This window comes from Trichosurus vulpecula, chromosome 7 (assembly GCF_011100635.1).
Source record: "Trichosurus vulpecula isolate mTriVul1 chromosome 7, mTriVul1.pri, whole genome shotgun sequence".
In the NCBI taxonomy this organism is placed as follows: Eukaryota; Metazoa; Chordata; class Mammalia; order Diprotodontia; family Phalangeridae; genus Trichosurus; species Trichosurus vulpecula.
The window spans coordinates 272,641,310-272,663,006 of NC_050579.1; the positions used below are offsets into that span (position 1 = coordinate 272,641,310).

General features: G+C 38.8%; 1 protein-coding gene across 1 annotated transcript in view; it reads left to right on the forward strand.

Annotated features, from left to right (window-relative positions):
- Positions 1 to 21,697, forward strand: part of UHRF1BP1 (UHRF1 binding protein 1) — a 63,701-nt gene that overhangs the window by 23,221 nt on the left and 18,783 nt on the right. Inside the window, exons 4-9 of the mRNA XM_036766488.1 lie at positions 1,566 to 1,657; positions 3,460 to 3,649; positions 4,364 to 4,504; positions 8,118 to 8,288; positions 8,759 to 8,948; positions 16,482 to 16,568. Of these exons, the coding sequence (XP_036622383.1) occupies positions 1,566 to 1,657; positions 3,460 to 3,649; positions 4,364 to 4,504; positions 8,118 to 8,288; positions 8,759 to 8,948; positions 16,482 to 16,568 (871 nt within the window). The remainder of the gene's footprint in view (positions 1 to 1,565; positions 1,658 to 3,459; positions 3,650 to 4,363; positions 4,505 to 8,117; positions 8,289 to 8,758; positions 8,949 to 16,481; positions 16,569 to 21,697) is intronic.

The window sequence follows — 21,697 nt, forward strand, 5'->3', positions numbered from 1 at the left end:
TTGGATACAGCTGAAACAACACAGCAACAACAGCTGCTCCCAGGGTCTGAGGGATTTAGTTTGACTTTCAGTGCTACCAGTAGGTTTGATCTTTCATTTGGATTTCTTATCACTGAGGTGTCCATGCAGAATGGGAAATAGATTGACGTGGCTTTCTCTCCCACCTGAAAGTTCCTTTAAGTTTTGTTTGGTTTTTTTACTAGGTGTTTTCTACTAGTTATTACGGGGAAACAAGCAAGACTTTAAAATAACAAGCATAGATGGAAAGTTACAGTGAACCTCAAAAACCTGCTAAAATTTAAGAGGAACTGACCAGATCAGTCAGCTGTTTGTTAGTCTTAGTTTTGAAGCCCCTTCTCAGAAATCTCTCTTGGGTATTATCTCTGGAATCAGTTCATTTCATAAAGCATTTCTTAATGCCTACTACTGCAAGGCACCATGAAAAATGCTAGGGATATAAAGACTAAAGTGAAAAATAGTACCTTTCCTCAAGGTACTTATAGTCTCCTTGGAGGATTCAGTGGTTAAACAGATACATAAATACAAGATAATTTGAGCACAAAAAGAACACAAAGATGGGATCAGTAAATGCTCCCCATAAGAAGTGGTAACTTAATTGAACCTTGAAGGAAACTTAGACTTAAGATTTAGAGGTGAGGAGGGGGCATATTACAGGCAATTGAGATGCAGAAGCTCAGAGGTGGGAGATGAAATGCTGACTTCAGGGAACAATAAGTTAGTTTAGCTGAAACAAACAGTATTTGAAGGGGAATAATATTAAATAGTTCTGAAAATTAGGCTGGAGCTACCCTTCAACTTCCATACCTTTTTTTATTCTTAGCACTCAGCTTTTTTCTTTCTGTGACAAAGAGACCAATTGCATTCTTAGTTGCCCTTAGTTACCCTAATTTTTTATTCTCTCTAGGCCCCATGGTGAGGCAGTAACTATTAAATGGTAGCATATTGGCCCTACCAAGGCACAAGTAAAATTCATTTACACTTCTGAGGAAACTTCAGACTCATATCTCAGTCTTTGTTTTTTCTTTGGGAAATGGTAGGCTGCTACAAAAGAACAGAAGTCAAGTTCCCTAGTTTTGCTTTACCCTTAGAATATATAGTTCTTTCCAAGAGTCTCTCAGGCAGGGATTTCAATTCCTTATAAAGTGGAAGAAGCACTAGGTTTGAATTTAGGAGATACTGTCTCAGCCACTTATGTATAACCTTAGGCAAGACATTATTTATAAAAATGAGCTTAATGCATCTGAGTGAGAGAAAGGAAGATAGAATTGGGTGATGCTGGGAATCATTGAGAAATGGTGTGATGTCATAGAAAGAGCACTGGATTTGGAGTCACATGACTGGGTTCAAATCCCAACCATGTTACTTACTACCTCGTGACCTTGGGCAAGTTGTTTACCCTTCTGAGTTTCTTGCTTTGTAAGATGTGGTAGTTGTATTAGATAATCTCTAAGATCCCTTCCAGCTCTAAGTCTGGTGATCCCAAGATCTTTTTATGCTATCATGTGCCTTGCTGAGCATTCACTTCTCAATGGCTTCCCTTACAGTGTCTGGATAAAGTAGAAGTAGAGATGAGAACATGTGAAGAGCCTCGGCCCCCCAACGGACAGTCTCCTATTGCCCTGGCTTCAGGACAGAGGTCAGTTGCTCTGATCCCATTTATGTCTGTGATTAGAAGTAGTATGACAAATAAGCCAGGAGTACCCAATGTCAACTTTCACAAATGTTAAGTGTCTATTCTATTCAGAGCACTCTGCTTGATCCTCCTGAGAGAGAGGTCCAGAGATAAATACGGTATGGTCCCTACCTCCATGGAGTTGACATAATATTTTGATGATATGACATATAAATAATTACAGTGAAAAATGTTACAAACCAATACTTGTTAATAATTGATAATGCTTGATATCGACAATGATACTTTATAAGTACATCAGAGAAGTCTAAATCAAGTGCTTTGTATTATCCAGGCAAGGAGGGGAGAAGATTTTTTTTTTGACTGGATAATAAGGGAAAGCTTCATGGAAGAGATGACATATGAGCTGAACCTTAAAGGATATGTAGGTTTTCAACAGTTGAAGATGTCAGGGGAGAACATTCCTTGCATGAACAAAGAAATGGAGGCAGGAAAGTACAGAATCAAAAGTAGTCCAGTTTGGTTAGAGCACAGTACACATGGAAACGAGTCATGTTAGATAATTCTGGAAGGGTAAGATTGCAGTGGAGAAATACTGGAGTCTTTCCCAGTAAATGAAGAAAGGATGCTCCCATTTCTGACTATTACTTGTAAATTCCATAAAACAAGGGAAAGAAATTAAAGACAAAAACATTGACTTCTATCAGTAGGAAGTAGGTGTTTGTCAGATGTGATGGCCGTTTTGGTTGGCTTAACTATTTTTTGTTTTTATAAGAGAGAACTAAATTGTGTGTGTGTGTGTGTGTGGGTGTGTGAGTGAGTGTGTGAGTGAGCATGTGTACATACACATGCACAGTGAAAAACAGGAATATGCAGAAATGACGATGCTGGAAAAACAGAAGACATCAGTGGAACTTTTTCTTTTAAAGAAAAGCAGGATCACATCAGATTGTGGAGGGCCTTATTATCCAGGCTAAGGATTGTGAACTTTATTTGGTAGATGATAGGAAATCATTGGAGAGTTTTGAGCAAAGGAGTTATATTAGCAGATTTGTGTGTAAAGGAGATTAATTTGGTGGGAGGACCTTTTAGTGTTTACTTTAAAAGTCTAGGTGAATGTTAATGAGGGACTAGGGCACAGTGATAGTAGTGGAAATGAAAAAAAGAAGGCACATATGTGAGAGTTTTCAAAGTTAAGATCAACAGGGTTAAATATGGGATGTATGGTAGTGGAAGAATAAAAAATGTCTTAATGTTTGGAAGAGAAGTGGGGAGGGTCATCCCTCACATTTCCAAGAATCAAGCCACTCTGATGTCTTTTGTTTAGGTTCATCTCCCTTCCCTCTCCTAGTATAGGAGACTGGGCGGAGAAATAGGTAGATCAAAAGGGAGTGGGGGGAGGAAAGTTTTAGGGAAAAGGTAACCTGTTTTGGACAGGTTTAAGACCAAATATACGTAAGGCAGAGCTACACACTCAGTAACAGGCCCTCATTGCATTGTTCCTTCTACTTCCTTTTAGCTTTTAGCCTTTAGCTATGGAAGCATAGAAGTGTTCTGGTGTCTGTATGCTTAAAGAGAACATATTCTTTTTTTAAAATATTCTGTGGAAACCTAATGCTTCCTTCTTTTTATTAGTTTCTCCCTCAGTCCTGTGATGCTCATTATCCAACAATATCTAGTTTATTATTGAAGGAACAGTGCTTTAAAGACTGGAAACAGCCTCTTTTAATTCATTCATCTTTCGGGTTGAAGAAGAATGCCTTCAGGTTATCTCTATCCTTTGACTGTTCTCTCATTGTTTACAGTGAGTATGGCTTTGCTGAGAAGGTGGTGGAGGGAATGTTCATTGTCGTTAATTCTATCACCATCAAGATTCACTCCAAGGCCTTTCATGCCTCTTTCGAGTTGTGGCAGCTCCAGGTCTACAGCGTTAACCCTAATTGGCAGCAAAGCGACCTCCGCCTCACGCGCATCACTGACCCCCATCGAGGAGAGGTGACAGCCTGAAAAGGGAATGGGAGGAGAATTTAAATGAGTAATCTTGGTTTAGTTTTAAGGATAATAATCCTTTCAATTTTTAAAATTCACTTAAGTGCTTTTCAGATTTATAAACCCTTGAAACTTTTTTCCTTAAAAAATTAAAAAAAAAATTTTTTTTAATATAGCAGCTACCACCAAAACATGTTTTTCTTTTCTTCATGGACTACAGTGACTGAAAATTTCAGCATTTTAGGGCATAGTTATTGGTGAAAAGTCCCTCCATGCTTGGCTGATAGATCTGTGGATAATGATTGTACTCAAAAGGTCCTCTAGTAGGGTAGCAGCCTTTGCCAGTTCGAGTAGTCCATTGGCAAAGTTCTCCAGAACCGAAGGTCACTTCCACCCCATCATGCGTAAGGCATCAAAGTAGGACTTTTGTGAAGAAAACAAAAACATTAAAATAAAATCTAAAATGTTCTTCCATAAAAGGATACATTCTAAATTTGTCTTAAATGTCTAGAATATAGATATCAACCTCAGCCTTCACCACCAGTAAATGGTGCTGTAGGTTTTCCTGGGTGCTCCAATCAGTTGCTTTCTGGAGCTCTGCTCAGCTGAAGGTGGTGGGAGCCTTTATTCGTTGTATACTTTATGGCCTTGGTCTTACTGCCCCCTTTTGGTCAGTTCAGTCATCATCAGCATTCTGAGAAATGTTTTCTCTCCTGCCAGGTTCTGACATTTAAGGAGATCACATGGCAGACTCTTCGGATTGAGGCAGACGCCACTGACAATGGTGATCAGGACCCAGTCACTACCCCACTGAGGCTCATTACCAACCAGGGCAGGATCCAGATAGCCCTCAAAAGAAGAGTGAGTATCTTTATAGTTTCCTTTTCCCATTCTCATGGACAGCCCTGAAAGTGGGTACTTTTTCTTAGAAGAAGAGAAAGTTGGTTTGATATGTAGGATGACACAGTGAGAGGGAGGGCCTATTGTGCAGGGTTATGCAGTCTAGCAAAGGGAGAAGGTAATAGACTATGTTCTGGAAGTGCTATGGAGCAGGGATTCTTGATCTGTGTTCTCTGAACCTTTTTTTTTAATGCTTTGATAACTATTTCAATATAACTGGTTTCCTTTGTAATCATCCACTGTGTTTTATTTTATGAATTTAAAAACATTTTCTGAGGAGGGGTTCATAGATTTCACCAGGTCCATGGTACAAAAAAAGTTCAGAACCTCTTCTGTAGAGCAGCTGACTCAGTCACTGAGAAATTCAGCTTTATTACTTCTTAGTAAGCACAGAAAATGTTAGAGAATTCCAGAATTATATAATCACAGATTTTGAGAGTTGGAAGGGACCTCAGCAGCCATGTAGTCCCATACACAAAAGCAGTTCCCATTATAATATACCTGACAAATATTCATCCAGCCTGAGCTTAAAGATCTCCGAGGAAAAAGAACCCGCCACCTTTCATGAAAGTTTATTCCACTTTTAGCTCTGATTGTTCAGAAATTTTTCCTGACATCAAGCCTAAATTGGCCTCTTTGCAACTTCCATGCATTGCTCCTGCTTTAGCCCTCTGAGGCTATTCAGAACAAGTCTAACACCTCTACCATAACAGCCCTTTAAACACTTGAAGGCAGTTATTATGGGTGCCTGAGTCGTCTTTTCTTCAGGCTGAACACCCATTTCCTTCAACTGATTCTCATATGATATGGTCCCAAGGCCCTTCATCATCCTTTGGACGCTCCAGTTTACCAGTGTCTTTGTTAAACTGTGTGGTGTCCAGAACTGAACATAAGAGCTCAGATGAGGTTCTGACCAGTGCAGAATATAGTGGAACTATCTATTACCTCTCTATTCCTGAAAGCTATGCTTCTCTTAATGTAATTCAAGATCAGATTAGCTTTTTGGGCTTCTATAGCACACCACTGACTCAGATTGTTTGAATCTATAACAGCATACCCCATTCCATACCCCCCCCCCCCGATTTTTTTAACAGCTGCTATCTATATATTCTTCCCCCATTTTTAACTTGTGAAGTTTAGTTTTTTATATCTACGTGCAAGACTTTATATTTGTTCCTACTGAATTTCATCTTCTAGAGTTGGTCCAATGCTCTAGCCTGTCCAGATCCTTTTCGATCCTGACTCTGTCATCCACTCTGTTAGCTGTCCTTTCCAGCTTTGTGTCATCAGCCAATTTGATGAAAATATATCATCTATGAGAATATATCATCTATCCAAGTTGTTGATAAAAATGTTAAATAGCAAAGGGCCAAACACAGATCCCTGGAGTATTTTAGTGGACAACTCCTGCCACATTGAGATTTAACCATTAACTACTACTCTGAGTCTGGCCATCCAGCCACTTCTTATGGTGTTATTGTCAACTCCACATCCATCCATTTTCTACCAAAAAATAGTTTGAAATACTTTATCAAAAGATTTACTAAAAGCCAGGTAAACTATATCTGCATCATTCCTTTCATCGACTTGTTTAATAATTCTCTCAAAAAAGACATGTTACTCCAACACTGTTCTTTTTTTTTTCTTTTGGAGGGGGGAAGGCAAGGCAATTGGGTTTAAGTGATTTGCCCAAGGTCACACAGCTAGTAGGTGTGTCAAGTGTCTGAGGCCAGATTTGAACTCAGGTTCTCCTGACTCCGGGGCCATTGCTCTACTCACTGTGCCGACTAGTTGACCTGTTCTTGATGAAACCAGGTTGGCTCTCTGTCATCACTCCTTCCCTTTCTAGAATCTAGATATTCACCAACCGTCTCTTCAGTGATCCATTTTTGGATTTTCCTAGGAATTAAAATATGGCTCACTAACCTATAGTTTGTAGACTCTATTCTCTTTCTTTTTTGAAAATTGGATATACACTTGCTCTTCTTTAGTCTTCTGGTGCTGCTCTCACTTTCCATGATCTTTCAGATATTACCAACAGTAACTCATCGATCACATCAGCCAATTCTTTCAGGACTTAGGGATGAGTTTATCTAGCTTACTATTGCTTTACTTATTTGGGGTATCAACTTCCTGTTAGTAATTTTTGTTCTGTTACTTTCAGTACAACAGTCATTCTCCTTGACAGAGAAAACAGAAACAAAATGAAAGTTGCGAAGCTCTGTCTTCTTTCTGTTGTAATACCCACTCCAAAGCAATAGTCCTAAACTTTGATCTTCTCTTTCACCCTTAACATAAGTTGAAAAAAATCAAACCTTTTTTCATTGTCCTTAGCTTCTGTTGCTAACATCATTCTGAGCTTTAGTACTGCTGACACTGTTTTGACAAGACCATGCCACATGCTTATATTCATGTCTATTATTACCTGACCTTGCTTCTATCATTCCTTAGATTATCTTTTATTTGAGTTGATTGGTAAGTTCTCTGTGTATCCATTTTATTGTTTTCAGACAAATCCATTTTCCTTCCTCCTTAAAATTGTTTCTCTTTGTGCTTTCAGAATTAAAGTGTTTTGGAGCAGTTTAGTCCGTGGGAATCTGTCTTTCCTCTTGTTCCTCAAGTTCTAGGATAAAGAGAAGCCAGATCTCTTAAATCAACTAACAAACATTTCTCTGCCCTACTTGTTTTCTTTATTTTCTTTAAGGGACTCAGTAGGTCAGGAAGCGGGAAACTCACCTCAAACTATTCCTCTTTTATCCTTCTACACATGATCACCAGGATACCGCCAACAACAGTAACCCCTCTAGCCAAATATATCCCTCTTGTGACCCTACTCATGTTAAAAAAAAACCTCAATTTTACCTCAGGGGAGGGAATACAAAATAATTTGCCTTGGGCCTTGCCTGGAGGGAAGTAGATAGTGAGTTTCACATCTTCAGAAGTCTTCCATATCATTTATACGGATAGCCCTGGTTATGATTTTTAAATAAATTTTAACCATCCCCTTGACTTTATCCCCTGGGAAAGTTCTGAATCTGGTTAGTAAGTGTCTGTAATCCTTGAATTTTTTTAGACAGTATCATCTAAATACTAATTTTTAGACACTGTTGTCTACTGCCAATGGCCAAACATACTTTTTATACAAAGGCATATTCCAACAACAAACTTGGGCTGTATAGCTACATATAACTTGAATAGGGCACCCGTAAATATCCTGAAGACCAATCACTAAAACATTTGTGAAATATTTCTTTGTATATCACTGTTAACTTTTTTCAATAGCTGGGGCAGTGATAAATGGGCCACTAACATGAAAAAAATGTTAATTAATTTTGCATGTGTAAATGAAATCTTTGTGACTTTGATGGAAGCTTGCAGAGGTGAGTGTTCAACAAACCACTGTCCAGTTTTTTCCAAATGCTAAGGATGAAACCAGACCACTTAACAACAAAAACAAAATAAAACAAAACCCTGGGGGTTGAGGAGCCATTTCTTAGGGTGACCGGGTGAAGCTTATTTGGGGGGATTGAATTTATACAAGAAGATGAATTCCACACTGTCTGTCCCCTGTCAGACCAAGGACTGCAATGTGGTCGCCTCCAAGTTGATGTTCCTGCTGGATGACCTGCTGTGGGTACTGACTGACTCACAGCTCAAGGCTATGATGAAGTATGCAGAGTCATTGAGTGAGGCTGTGGAGAAGTCAGCCCTACAGAGGAAGAGCTTGGCGCCTGAGCCCACACAAGTGAGTTGATACCGTGGACTTCCATGATGGACTTAGGAAGAGTACAGGGAGGAAGGAGAGCATAAGAAAAGAATAGAAGAGGATTCTGTTGGTAGGATGACCAGTTCTTCGGTGTGATTTATTAGTAGATCTGCCCTCCATCTTCTCTCTTAGGCTTTTCTGGAGTCAACCTAATAGTAACATTTAAATGATAATGGACAGGAGCCCAGAAAGGTGTGTTAGTGATTCCTCTGCAGCTTAACTGACTGCTTCTACTCTTGGGGAGTTTTGAACCAGCCCAAAGCGAGCAGCCAAGTTTATGAGTATAAGAGAAGGGGATATCCTGCCCTGGGACAGTGTAGTTCATGATGTATGTTGGCTTTCTCCAGCATTTCTCTACTTTAAGAAAGTCTATAGGAAGAGTATTGGTGTTTTACACAATGTTCTTTATTTTACAAATATTCTTTGTTACCATATTCTTTATGTTACAGAGCACTTCACCTGCTGCTCACAGTGCCCATCATTCTTGGAGCCAGCCATTTGGTAGTGGTCAGAGCAATGCTAGCAACAGCCGTATCAGCCAGTACTTTGAGAAGTTTGATGTGAAGGAATCATCTTATCATCTGCTTATTTCGCGTTTGGATCTACACATTTGTGATGACAGCCAGTCCCGGGAACCAGGTGAAATCTGGTGCTAGGCATGAAACTACAAATTATATAGATACCTTTAGTTCAGAGGAAATCGTCAGACGCAGGCTAAGGATAAGTCCTCTGGGGCCACAGAGTTCTTTTTTTAATATTTAATTTATTTATTTTCAATTTTCAACATTCAATTCCATAAGGTTTAAATTTTCTCCCAATCCCTCCCAAAGATAGCATGTAATTAATCCTGTATGGGCTCTATACATTTTATTAAAACTTTTTGTGAGGGCAGCTAGGTGGCCCTGTGAGTAGAGCACCGGTCCTGGAGTCAGGAGGACCTGAGTTCAAATGTGGCCACAGACACCTGACACACATACTAGCTGTGTGACCTTGGGCAAGTCACTTAACCCCAATTGCCCTGCCTTCCCGCACTAAAAAAAAAAATAAAGACTTCTGTTGTGTTTAAGTTCTACTTTGATAAAAGAGCAGTTTTCCTGGTTATAGAGCATAGTTCTAGCTAAGCTGATTTTATTTGTTTGTATGAGGCATAAAACACTCGGGTTCACCTTTTGGTTCCTGTATCCTATTGGCCCTGGGCTGTCCCTTGGAAGTATCCCATCTAGTTACTCAAAGTCTTTCCTTTCCTCTTACTCCTGACCATAAGGTAGAGTTTGGGGATTGGATTTGGCATTTAGGAGAGAAAGGAGGTGAGGACTAGCTTCTACATACATTTCAAAAGAGAGAACCCCTCTCATTCTCCTTTTCTAAGCCCTACTCCTCACCTTATAGCTCTTTTCCCCCATCCCCCATCCCGACCCTCCAAGCTGTTCTGGACATCTGAAGGTTCCCACTTCAGTACCTTCTTTGCCTTCCTACAGTACTCCATGCTTCAACGTTCTCTTTGCCACCATAAAATAACAACAGAAGCAAACATTTATTAAATGCTTACTGTGTGCTGAACACTATCTTAGGTATTGGGGGAAATTTTTTTTTTAAATCTGGACCTCATTTCAGTAGTGAAGAGAGGTCTTTTTGAGGAAAGTCCCTTTATCAGTGGAAAAATCTTCTGCAACTTCTGGTCTTAAAGGGCTGCTGGGAGTACTTAGATGTGGATCACGTACTCAGTTCCTGACAGTGGGCTACCACATGCAGCCTGGGGGGATGTACACAGCTGAAATAAAACAAGTTCCCTTACCTTAAGGATCTCACTGTCTGTTAGGAGATAAGATACCAACGAATGTTGATAGAACACATATATAACAAATGCTTTTAAAAACTGACCTGTTCTTTTCCTTTCACTTGGTGTCAAGTATGAGGAAACAGTTTGATTAGTAGTCATTAAGCCCCACAAGTTGTGGATTTGTAATTCAGTTTCAGATAATCTTGGTAACTTTCTTGCTGTGTCTTCATGATATTTTTTAGGCTTTTTAGTTTTCATTTCGTTTCATTATTACATTGGTTTTTTTAATACCTCAAATAGGTCTGTGACCTCATGGATTTGGGGCGTTCCCAACATTACAAAGACTGGAATCTATCCATGACTGCCCGTTCTGAAATATTTTTGTCATGAGCTCATCACAGGGTGGACCCCCTACCCCCGGGGCACAGAAGCTTTTCTCGATTTCTCCTGACATCCTACCTGTCATCTCTTGTCCTCACTATTCAATTGAGCCTGTCTCCTTTTACTCTCATTACATTCCCTTATGACATCTTTTATTCCTTCTATGCAGAGTCCTGGTTGGTTATATGTTGCAGCATGCTTACATCCCTAACACATCTCCACCTTGCCTTTTGTATGATACCCATTGTTTCTCACGGTGTAGGAAAAGTGCTCCTGTTTTTATGCCCTACAGCTGCTTCAGTTTGCTTTGTTCCCTTCCACCTACCTATGCGCTAAGTGTCAGAAAAGCCAAAAACCTCTCAGGCTTCCTTTTGCGTGAAGACAGACCCTGAGAGCAGTGAGTCAAAATTCTTTGTCTCTCTCATCTTTTCCACTCTAAAGAAACATTTCTACAACTGGATTGAGTTCCGATGACTAAGATGAAACTGACCAACGGTTTAAAAAAAAATCCTCTTCTTACTTTCCCCAAAATGTCAGGCTTCCCTGATAAGGGAAATAGGACTGAGGAGTTTTGTTACATCTGGAGTTCAACAAAAAACTCAGTTTTTCAGGAGGATTTACTGGAAGTAGATTCTTTTTTCATGATTTACTTTCTTTAGCTAGTCTCTTGCTTAGTAGAGGAGAGAGCTATCGATAGCGTCAAAACCAGAAGAGAGGTCAAGGAGAATATGGATTGATGAAGGGCGACTAAGTCCTCATTGGTAACTTTGCAGGGAGCAGTTTCAGTGGGATGATAAAGTTGGAAGCCACATAGTAAGCAGTTGAGAAAAGAGTGAGAGGAAAGGAAGTGGAGGCACCTCTTGTAGTTGGCCTTTCCAAGGAATTTAGCTACAAAGGGCAAAAGAGATATAGGACAGTAGTGGGTGTGGAAGGATTAAGTGAGGGTTTTTTCCGAATAGAAGAGACTTGTCCCCAAGCATTATTAGAAACCAGTGTATACTAAAGTCTTAGGGCCTGCTTGTTTAAGATGGAGTAGTATTGTCTCCCAAGGTCAGCCCTAGTATTGAAGCATCTGGTGGAAGCTTGTGGGAAGGAGAAGTGGAGCAAGAGTTACTTCTTCCTAATGTCTTCCTTAAATTTCTTCCTATTTCAGTCTATCTTGCCTTTAGCTGCCAAAATGATTTTTCTAATGTGTAGGTCTGACCAGTTGACCACCCTGCTCAATACCTTCTAATGGTTCTTTATTCCCCCTATAAGCTCTTCTGGCATTCAAAGCCTGATAACCTGACCCCCAACCCACCTTTCCAGCCTTATTAGACGTTATTCCCCTTGACGTATGATTTGGTCCAGTTAAATTATACTTCTTACTGTTCTTTATACACTACCCTGTCATTGTAGTCTCTATGCCTTTGCACTGACTCTCCATTGTGTTTGCAGTGCCCTCTCTCTTCATCTCTGTTCTCATTTTTGTTTTTGTACCCCATGCCTAGAACAGTGCCTGAAGCAAAGTAAGTACTTAACAAATGCTTCTCTATTGATGGAGGGCTGGAATTGGAGGAAAAGAACATTCTTTTTTTCTCCCTTTCCCAGGGTCATACTTTCCTTGGTCCTAAAACTCTTGGTTTGTTTATGTCATTTATATGACATAATCACAAATTCATGGAATTTCAGAGTTGGAGAGGATCTTAGTGTTCACCCAATCCACTCTATCCCTGAAAAAGAATATCTTCTGTAATTTATCCCAGTATAATCATCAAACCTTTGATTAAAGATCTATAATGAGAAGAACTCCCTTTCTCCTAGGGCAGCGTGTTACACGTTTGGAGAGCTTTAATTGTTGCAAAGTTTCTTAAGCACATAGAAACTAAATTTACCCCTTTTCAGCTTGATCCTAATTCTGCCCTCTAAGGTCAAATAGAACAAATCTAATTCCTCTTCCATATGTCAGTTTGAAGGGAGATGTCATGTTTCCCTGAGCCTTCTCTTCTCCAGGGTTAACATATCCAGCTCCTTTACAACAGCACTTATACGGCATGAACTTGAGGCCCTTCACCATTCTGGTTACCCTCTGGATGTTCTCTACCTCATCAGTGCCCTTCCCCCAAATGGAAACTGATACTCCAGATGTAGTATCTTGAGTCAGAAAAGGCCATTATTTCTATGATGTACAGCATAACACGAAAGGTGACTATATTTCATGATACTTGCTTTAAGAAAAAGTGTATATTAAATTCTACATGTTATTTTTGTAATTGTTCTCACCTGCTTTCTTCTAAATCTGCTTTCTTTTTTCTTTTGTGCTTTTACAAAAAAATGTTTCACTGGTGCCTTTGTTTTTGTTTTGATCACAGGTTTTTGAAATCCTTTCCTCCCTAATCTCCAATTCATAACTGAGAGAAATTGGGGTGGGGGGAGCACTTATTTTTAACAAGCGGTCAAACAAACGAATCCACATTTCGGGCATGTCCAGAAGTGTGAATGTGTTAGGTCCTCTGGTTTTTTTTTTTTTTGGCAAGGCAGTTGGGGTTAAGTGACTTGCCCAAGGTCACACAGCTAGTACATGTGTCAAGTGTCTGAGCCTGGATTTGAACTCAGGTCCTCCTGACTCCAGGGCCAGTGCTCTACTCACTTCGCCGCCAAGCTGCCCCGTGTTTGGTCCTCTGAAGCCATGGTTGTCATTGCATTGATCAGAGTTCTTAAGCCTTTCAAAGTTTGGGTTCTTTACCTTTTTGCTGTCATTGTGTAGATGGTTCGCTTTGGTCTATTCACTCTGCCTCAATTCTTATTACCCAGGGTTTTCTGAAACTATTCTCATGACATAGTGATATTCCTTTACATTCTTATACCACAGTTTGTTTTGCCATTCCACAGTTTTTAGACATCCCTTTAGATTCTAGTCATTTTCCTTTCTATTCCCCACCCCCCTTTTGATTCTGCCTTCAGCAGCAGTAAGAGTTTTTCCTTTTTGGCTTGTAGCCATTCTCTCCATTTTTCCATCCTTCTTTCTATCACTCCTTACTTATCCCTGCTTATCTGTTTCCCTGTTGAGTTTGATGTATTTCTATACCAAAACTGTGTTCATCACCCTCTGTTTCAGATGTGATTGAGATTCATGTTGTGCCTGATCCTTGTGCTCCTTGTTCCATATTTTACATTCTTCTTTGTGTACCTTATTATTACAACAGGAAGTCGTGCTCCTTTTTCCTTTCTACCTTCGTGTATCCCTTTTATCTTCTCTTCTCTTGTCCCTCTTAAAGCCCTCAGAATAGCACCAATCTAACTCCAGGTCCTCTATTTTTCTTATTTAACTCCTGGACCCTTTGATGACATTAAGGTTCTGAAAGGATACTTTGCCTCTCCTCCCTGAGTGTTTGCGCTACATGTCATGCAGCCACTTCTATTCATTCAGATAAATTAACATTTTAGATTTCTCTGGAGCCTTACATTTGTATTTAAAATTTTCTGCTCAGTGCTAAGCTTTTCATCAGAAATACCTGAAGGTCCATCTCCCCTCTTCCTCCCTTCACCCCCACAGGATTATACTCAACTTTGCCAGGTAAGTTTTTCTTGGTCATAAGCCTGTATCTTTTGCTTTTTGGAATATTGTATTCCCAGATTTCCTCTCATTTATAGTAGGGGCTTCCAGGTCTAATGTGAATCTGACTGGGTCTTTGGTACTTGAGCTGTTTCTCTTTATTAATGCTTGCATTGATACAGGAGTTCCAGATTTTGACTGATATGCTTAGGGATTTTTCCTTTTGGTGTTTCTTTCAGGAGGTGATTTGTGGATTCTTTATTTCGTTCTTTTGTTCTAATAGACGTGGGCAGTTTTCATTTATGATTTCTTGAAACATAAAGTCCAGGCTTTTAGAAAAATAATCATGGTTTTCAGGGAATTTACTGATTCCTTAAATATCTCTCCTTGACTTGCTTCCTAGTTCACCTTTTTCTGATATCATATACCTCACATTTTCCTCTGTTTTTCTAATCTTACTTACTAATCAACTTACTAATCAATTACTCGTGGAGTAATTGATTTACCTTCCAGATCAAATTTAAAATCCTTAGTTTGGCTGTTTAAGTCCTTCATGATCTGGCCCCCTACTGTTTTTCTTGTCTTCTTACACTTTATTCTGTCCCTCCCCCTCCCCCCATAGTCTGTGATCCGGTGATGCTGGCCTTCTTGTTTTCCTTATGTAAAACACTCAATCTGCCAAGTACATGCATGCCTGGAATTCTCTCATTTCTGTCTCTTGGTTTTTCTGACTTTCATCAGGCCCCAGCTAGAATCCTACCTTCTATAAAAAGCCTTTCCCTTTTAGTCAGCTAGGTAGCACAGTGGATAAAATGCTAGGCCTAGAGTCAAGAAGACCTGAGTTCAAATCCAGCGTTGGACACTTATTAGCTGTGTGATCTTGGCAAGTCACTCAGCCTCTGTTGTTTCACCATCCCCCTCCCAGGGCTGTTGTAAAGATCACATGAGATAATGTTTATAAAGTACTTCAGCACATAGTTCCTTCCCAGTTCCTTCTAAAGTATCCTCATCTTATCTCTGTCTTGCTCCACATGGTTGCTCACATACCGTCTTCCTCATTAGAGTGTGAGCTCCTTGAGAACAGAGACTTTTGTTTTCACCTTTCCTTGTACCCCCATTGCTCAGCACTGTGCCTGGCACATAGTACGTGTTTAGCGAATGCCTATGGCCTTGGCCTACTCTCCTTCACATACTGAACCAGCAATATTGGCCCCTTTTTGTTTCTTTCACTTGGCGTCTTAATTGCCGACTTAGCTCATTTTCACTGACTGTACTCCATGCCTTTAATGTTTTCCTTCCTTGTCTCTCTCCTTGCTTCCCGTGATTCTTCAAGTTTCGACAAAAACCCCATCTTCTGCAAGAGGCTTTTTCTGATTTCCCTCTTAGTGCCTTCTCTCTAAAATTATTTCCAGTTATTTTGTACTGATCTTGTTTATACATAATTGTTTAGATGTTGTAAGCTTCTTAAGAGCAGATGCTGTTTTTACCTCTTTTATCCCCAGCCCTTAGTGTAGTGCATGGCACAAAGAAGACAATTAATAACTATTTGCTGATTTCTTCTTTTCCTGAATGTTTGGTTCTGGCAGAAGATAGAATAGCACGATGAAAAAGTGTTGGATTTGGAGATGGAGGACTTGAGTTCTGCCTTCGGTTCTTCTACTCACTGTCAGTGTCTTAGGACCTCATTTTCTTTATCTGTAAATGAAGGTGTTGAATTAGAGAGCTTCTACGGCCCTTTCCAACTCTAAATTTGTGATTGTTATTTGTTTGTAGAATTACTGATCATTGCAGAAAATCGGAGGCCTGAAGCTGAAGGGAAAGAAAGGAGCGTTAGCTCTGACTTCCTGGGACTTTGGGTTATGCCTGTACTTCCGATACCAGGGCATTGTGTGACAATGACTAGCAGTGTTGCAACTGGGGGAAGTAATTTTCACCAACAACAAAAAAATAGAGAAAAAATTTGATTAGCCAGAGTCACAGAGTGTCAGCTGGAGAACCTGAGATTAGAATTCTCCTTGAGTTGACTGTTTCTCTTGCCTTCCTAGATGTCTGGGATCCATTTGCAGAGGGAATTAGATGGTATGGAACTTTTTTATTCTTTAACAGTGAGCCTTAGAGGGCCAGTGTCTTAATTTTTGCAGGTCATCTGAAAATGTTTCCTTTAATCTGCTCTGAATCTAGGACAGAGATGGGGAACCTGCAGACTTGAGACCACATGTGACCCTTTGACTGAATCCAGACTTCGCAGAACAAATCCCCTTCATTAAAGGATTTGTTCTGTAAGACTTGGACTCAGTCAAAAGGCTGCACCCAAGGACCTAGAAGGCCACGTGTGGCCTTGAGGCCACAGGTTTCCACCCCTGGCCTGTCAGCAGGATATTGGACTTTTGCCTTGAATGGGCTTTCAGTCTTCTTCAAGTAGCATTTTGAGTTCTTTGTGCCATCTTAAGCTAATAATCTATAATCTTCTCTCTAGGGGTCTCAGCAAACAGAGTGATGGGTGGTGCCATGCAACTTACTTTCCGGAAAATGGCCTTTGACTACTACCCTTTCCACTGGGCAGGTATGAATACCTTGAACAGAGAAGGAATTACAGCATTGCTAGTTTGTTCTAGAGCCAGAGGATGGAGCCTCAGTTTCTGGGTTTCAGGCCCTAATATTTGGAAGAGTCAAAGTTAGATTATCGGTTTTATTATTCACAGGGATGCATTTTACTGTTGTTCTAGAGATTTTGGTATAAATTATCCATTGGCAGGGAGCAGTGAAAGTGGGAATGGGGAGGACTGTGCTATGATGCTTCAGCTAGACTTCATGCCCATCAAGATAAGATCTTAGCAAGATAAGATCAGCATCTTGAATGCAGTGAGCCTTGGACAGATTCATCTTAAGACAAATTTATCAGACCAGCTCAGGGACTCCCAGCAGTCCGGTTAAGTAAAATTTGCATCTAGCTTTCCCTATCACCTCAAGAATAAGGAATGCATCAAATTAAGTAAAAGAACAAAAATTAAGAGGAAGAGAAATTCTACAAAGTTCATCCCTAGCCTAGTTCTGTAAGCTCCACATAGGAGCAACTGCAAAGACAAGAAGAGTCTGGAACTAACAACAGGTAGATAGTTGGTAGCCGCAGCAAAGGCTTTCATCAGTTACAGTAACGTTTGTAATTTCTATAGGTTCCTTGTTTCAGTGTTTGCTTTGTACAACTTTTCCTTGACTTCATTAGGAGTAAGTGGGGAGAGACTATTCCACCCTTCAGAAAGAACCTCAGGAGTTATGTCCCTGTAAGAAAAAAGGACCGATGGAGATAGTGAAGAAATGAGCAAAAAAAGAAAAACTCTTAGTAACAATGAAGAAATATCACAAAGTAAGATAAAATTCTATTGCACATGGCTAGAAAAAGACAGAGCACATACCAAGAATCTCAGTCAGCGTGGCTCCTCAGTATGGGCAACTGGATGGAACAGTGGATAGAGCACTAGGCTTAAATCAGAAGGATCTAAGTTCTAATTCAGCCTCACACATTTCCTAGCTGTGTTGCCCTAAGCAAATCATTTATCATCTCTGCCTTAGTTTTCTCATCTGTAAAATGGGATATTAATATTAATAACAAGAAAAGAACAAGTATTATACTCAACAGCAAAAAGAAATAAATTACACCCAAGCATGACTTATTTTGTGAAGTTGAGCATAATGATTTGGGAAGAAATGGACTTGACAACTTTAAAGCATTCTTGTTAAGAAAACCAGACCTTGTTTTCTTATTAAGAAAACCCGAAGAATCTTCAAAAAACAAACAATCTTGGACAAAAAGAAAGAAATACAAATTTGAACAGCTTGAAAGGGTTGTGATGAACCCATGTATACATTTTGGAAGGGAGAAAAGAGATCTTTGCAGTCCTACCCTACCCTCTGTAATGGCTAGAGAGTAAACAGAGAAGCTTTGTGCTCAGGAGCTTACCAAAAAATATTAAAAAGCTAAACACCTTGTGGGAAAATAGGGAAGGACTTACTATTTCTTGTAACTGAGGTGCCACAAGTGAAAATTATTCAGCCATAGAGTCAGGGAAGTGAGAATCTTATTAATGAACCATATTCTTGTCCAGGCTGGGTAAAGAAAGCCTTACAAACTTTATGGTGGTAGAAAGCAGAGGGTCACATAATCTTAGTGGAGGAGTGGGATTGAGGAGGTAACTGCCTCAAGCAAAATCAAATATAGCTACAGGGGGCTGATTATCGTTTCTTTTTTTAAAAGGAGGGCAAGACATAGTGATTTGCTTCTAGGCTGGAAAAAAAGAGAGGAAAGGAAAAAGTTGTTCAGATTGTTCTAAGCAATATAATCTATGGATATCTGGTGTTGATTTGTCTTTTTTCTTTTTTTTTTTCTAAAGAAAGAATTGTAAGAAGAAATATTAAAATAAGATCTTATGGAAAGAGAAGCAGACTTTAGGAAAACTTCATATAAATGAGATAAACTCACTCATAAAATAGAGGAGTGTGCAGAAGAGATTAGAAAGCAAAATCCAACAATTTCTGTATATAGGAAGCAAATTTAAAATATTAATATTCAGAGTGAACATGAGTGGTTAGAGTGGAATTTATTATATCTAATCTGAATCTAAAAACATGTGGCAACTATCTCAAACAAGATAAAATAGATAGGAATAAGAGAGACGAGAGAAACTACATTATGCTTAAAGGTACCACATATTATGAAACAATATCAGTGTTAACTATTCATGAATTAAATTACATGGCATCTAAGTGCTAAAAAGAAAAAACAACTGAATTACAAAAAGACGTAAAGAATAAAACAGTAAGTGTTAGGGGAATTCCATTTATCTCTTTTAGACTCAAGAAAAGTCTAATAGATAAATAAAAAATAAAAATCTGAACAAAATATTACATTAAAAAACAGCTTTTATAGTAAATTATAATAAATAAATTATTTTTAATGAAAATCATAATTGATAAATGAAACATGAACAAAGAACTTAGACCTCTATGGAGACTGATTAAAGTTAACCTCAAGAATGAGTCAGAAAACATGTCATAGAAAAATAATTTTTAGAAATCGTTACAGTAAGATGGCATATCAAAATTTGTGGGGTGTAGCTGAAGAAATACTGGAGGGAAAATTTATATCTCTGCATTAATGAAAAAGGAAAAAGCTAATAATTATGTATATTATATGATAATTATATCTCTCTGAATGTGTTCTCTCCAAGGCTCTGTCCTGTGTCCTTTTCTCATCTTCGTGTCCAAAACTAAACTCATCATCTTTCGCTTTCTACCATCCTTTTTTCCTAACTTCCCCATTACTATTGAGGTTACCACCATCCTTCCAATCACCCAGCCTTGCAACTCAGGTTTTAAGGGGAGAGTTCATAAACAAACACAGAAAAGAGGGAATCACAAAAGACAAAGTAGACATTTTAAATAATATAAGACTTTAAAGCTTTTTCACATTTAGTACAGCTAGCGTAAGAAAAATTGTTGTGCGGTAACAAAATCTTTATACCAAATATCTCTAATAAGAGTCTGTTATCTGGGGCAGCTAGGTGGCGCAGTGAGTAGAGCACCAGCCCTGGAGTCAGGAGGACCTGAGTTCAAATCCAGCCTCAGACACTTGACATACTTACTAGCTGTGTGACCTTGGGCAAGTCACTTAACCCCAATTGCCCTGCCTTCCCCTCTGCAAAAAAAGGGGAAAAAAATTTTAAAAAATGTCTGATATCCACACTACATAGGAGTTTTACGCAAATAGAACAAATGAAAAAGCATTTCTTTGCTGTTTTGTGCAAAGAACTATATGACCAAGAGGCATTCCTTTTAGATAAGTGGTTAAAAGATATGAAGTTTTCAAAAAAAGAAATGTAACCAATTACCTATGAAAAAATGTAAATTAAAAGAGTGATAAAGTTTTTTCTCATACCCATCAAAATGGCAAAGATAATTAAATCTGGAAATAGTCATTGTCAGAAAAGTAATGTAATGTAATATAAGTAATATAATAATATGGATGTGTGAATTGGTCCACCATTCTGGAAAACAGTTTGGAATTATACAAGCAAAGTTACCAAACTCTTCGTGCCCTTTGATCCTGTTACCTCCATCTTATTACCAGATGTGTGTACTCCAAAGAGGTCAGTGACAAAGAAAGGTTTCAGATAGATCAAATACTTGGAGCTATTCTAACCTATGTAAACATCCTGAAATACTGGTGCCTGACACTCAAAAGTGTGTTAGAACACCATACTTGCTTCACTGCACGGAATAATTCCATTTCTTTAGCTTGATAATTTATGGAAAGATCTCTGGGGAGTCCTCAGTCTGTTCGACACTTGAGCATAGTCATTCCCCTTTTTGCACTTGGTCTAAAGTGATTGATGGAGATGTGATCTCACCTAGCTGAGGTGAAATCAGACTGAAATGGAGAGCTGGGCAGTTTTGACACTCCCTCCTCTTTTTACATTTTTACATTTAAATTTTACATCCTCTTTTGGTAGTAAAGAACTGGAAACCAAGAGGTTGCTCATTGATCGGGGAATCACTAAACAAACCTATGACGTGATTATAATGGAATATTATTGTGACAGATAACAAGGAATTCATAGAAACCTGGAAGAATGCTTATGAACCGATAGAGTGAATAAACAGAACTGGAAGAACAGTATATATACACGATAAGTCAACGATGGCCATTAGAAAGGTTGAGTGAAATTACATTGAAATTGGAGTAATTGAAAGATGAATAGTGGTTCTTAGGAACAGTTAATTAAAAATGCATCGGAAGAGAAGTGGGGATTATGGGAGTAGAATAGAAGTTGTTGGGGGTTTTTTTGTTTGTTTGTTTAAGTGCTTTTCTTTGTTACGAAGAAACATTCATTTCTGTGGGGGGGAGATATGGTGGGTATATCTAGGAATAACTAAGCTGTGAAAACAAAAGTCATCAATAAAGATAAAACTAAAAAACAAAAGGCATACATGCTTACATGTGTGTTACATATGTATGTATATTTGCATATATATGTAAATTGTGTTTATTCATGGCAACATTTTTGTAGCATAAGAAAATGGAAAACTGGGAATCCTTAAATTGGAGAATGGTTTAATAAATTGTAGTATATGAATGCAAGGGAATATAGTTGCCTCATAAGAAATGATGAATGTGAAGAGTTCAGAGCAACCTGGGGAGAACTGATGCAGAACCAGTACAATATGCATAATGATTATAATAATGTAAATGAAAACAAGACTAAAAGATATCAGAAATTATATTAAATACAATGACCAATTTTGGTTCTAGAGGATCACATAAGATCCTAGATCTAGAGCTTAAAGGGACCTTATTGATGATGAAACAAACTTCCCAGTACTTGGTACAGTAGAAAAAAATGTTGATTTTGGAGTCAGAGGACCTGTTTCAAAATCCTGTTTGAATGAATGAATAAATGATTGGGAAGAAAATAACACTAAGCATTTACTTATGTACCTGAGCATTGGGCTAAATGCTGGAGATGCAGGTAGAAAAAACAAAGTTCTTTCTGCTGACTCTTGTTTCTCTAGAAAATATCCCCTGTATTTTGTTTTATGCATTTCAGAGTTTATTCTGAGTTCATAGACTTCATCAAGGCTTATGACACAAAAAAGGTTAAGAACCCCTGATATAGGAGATCCCAATACCCTCCAGAA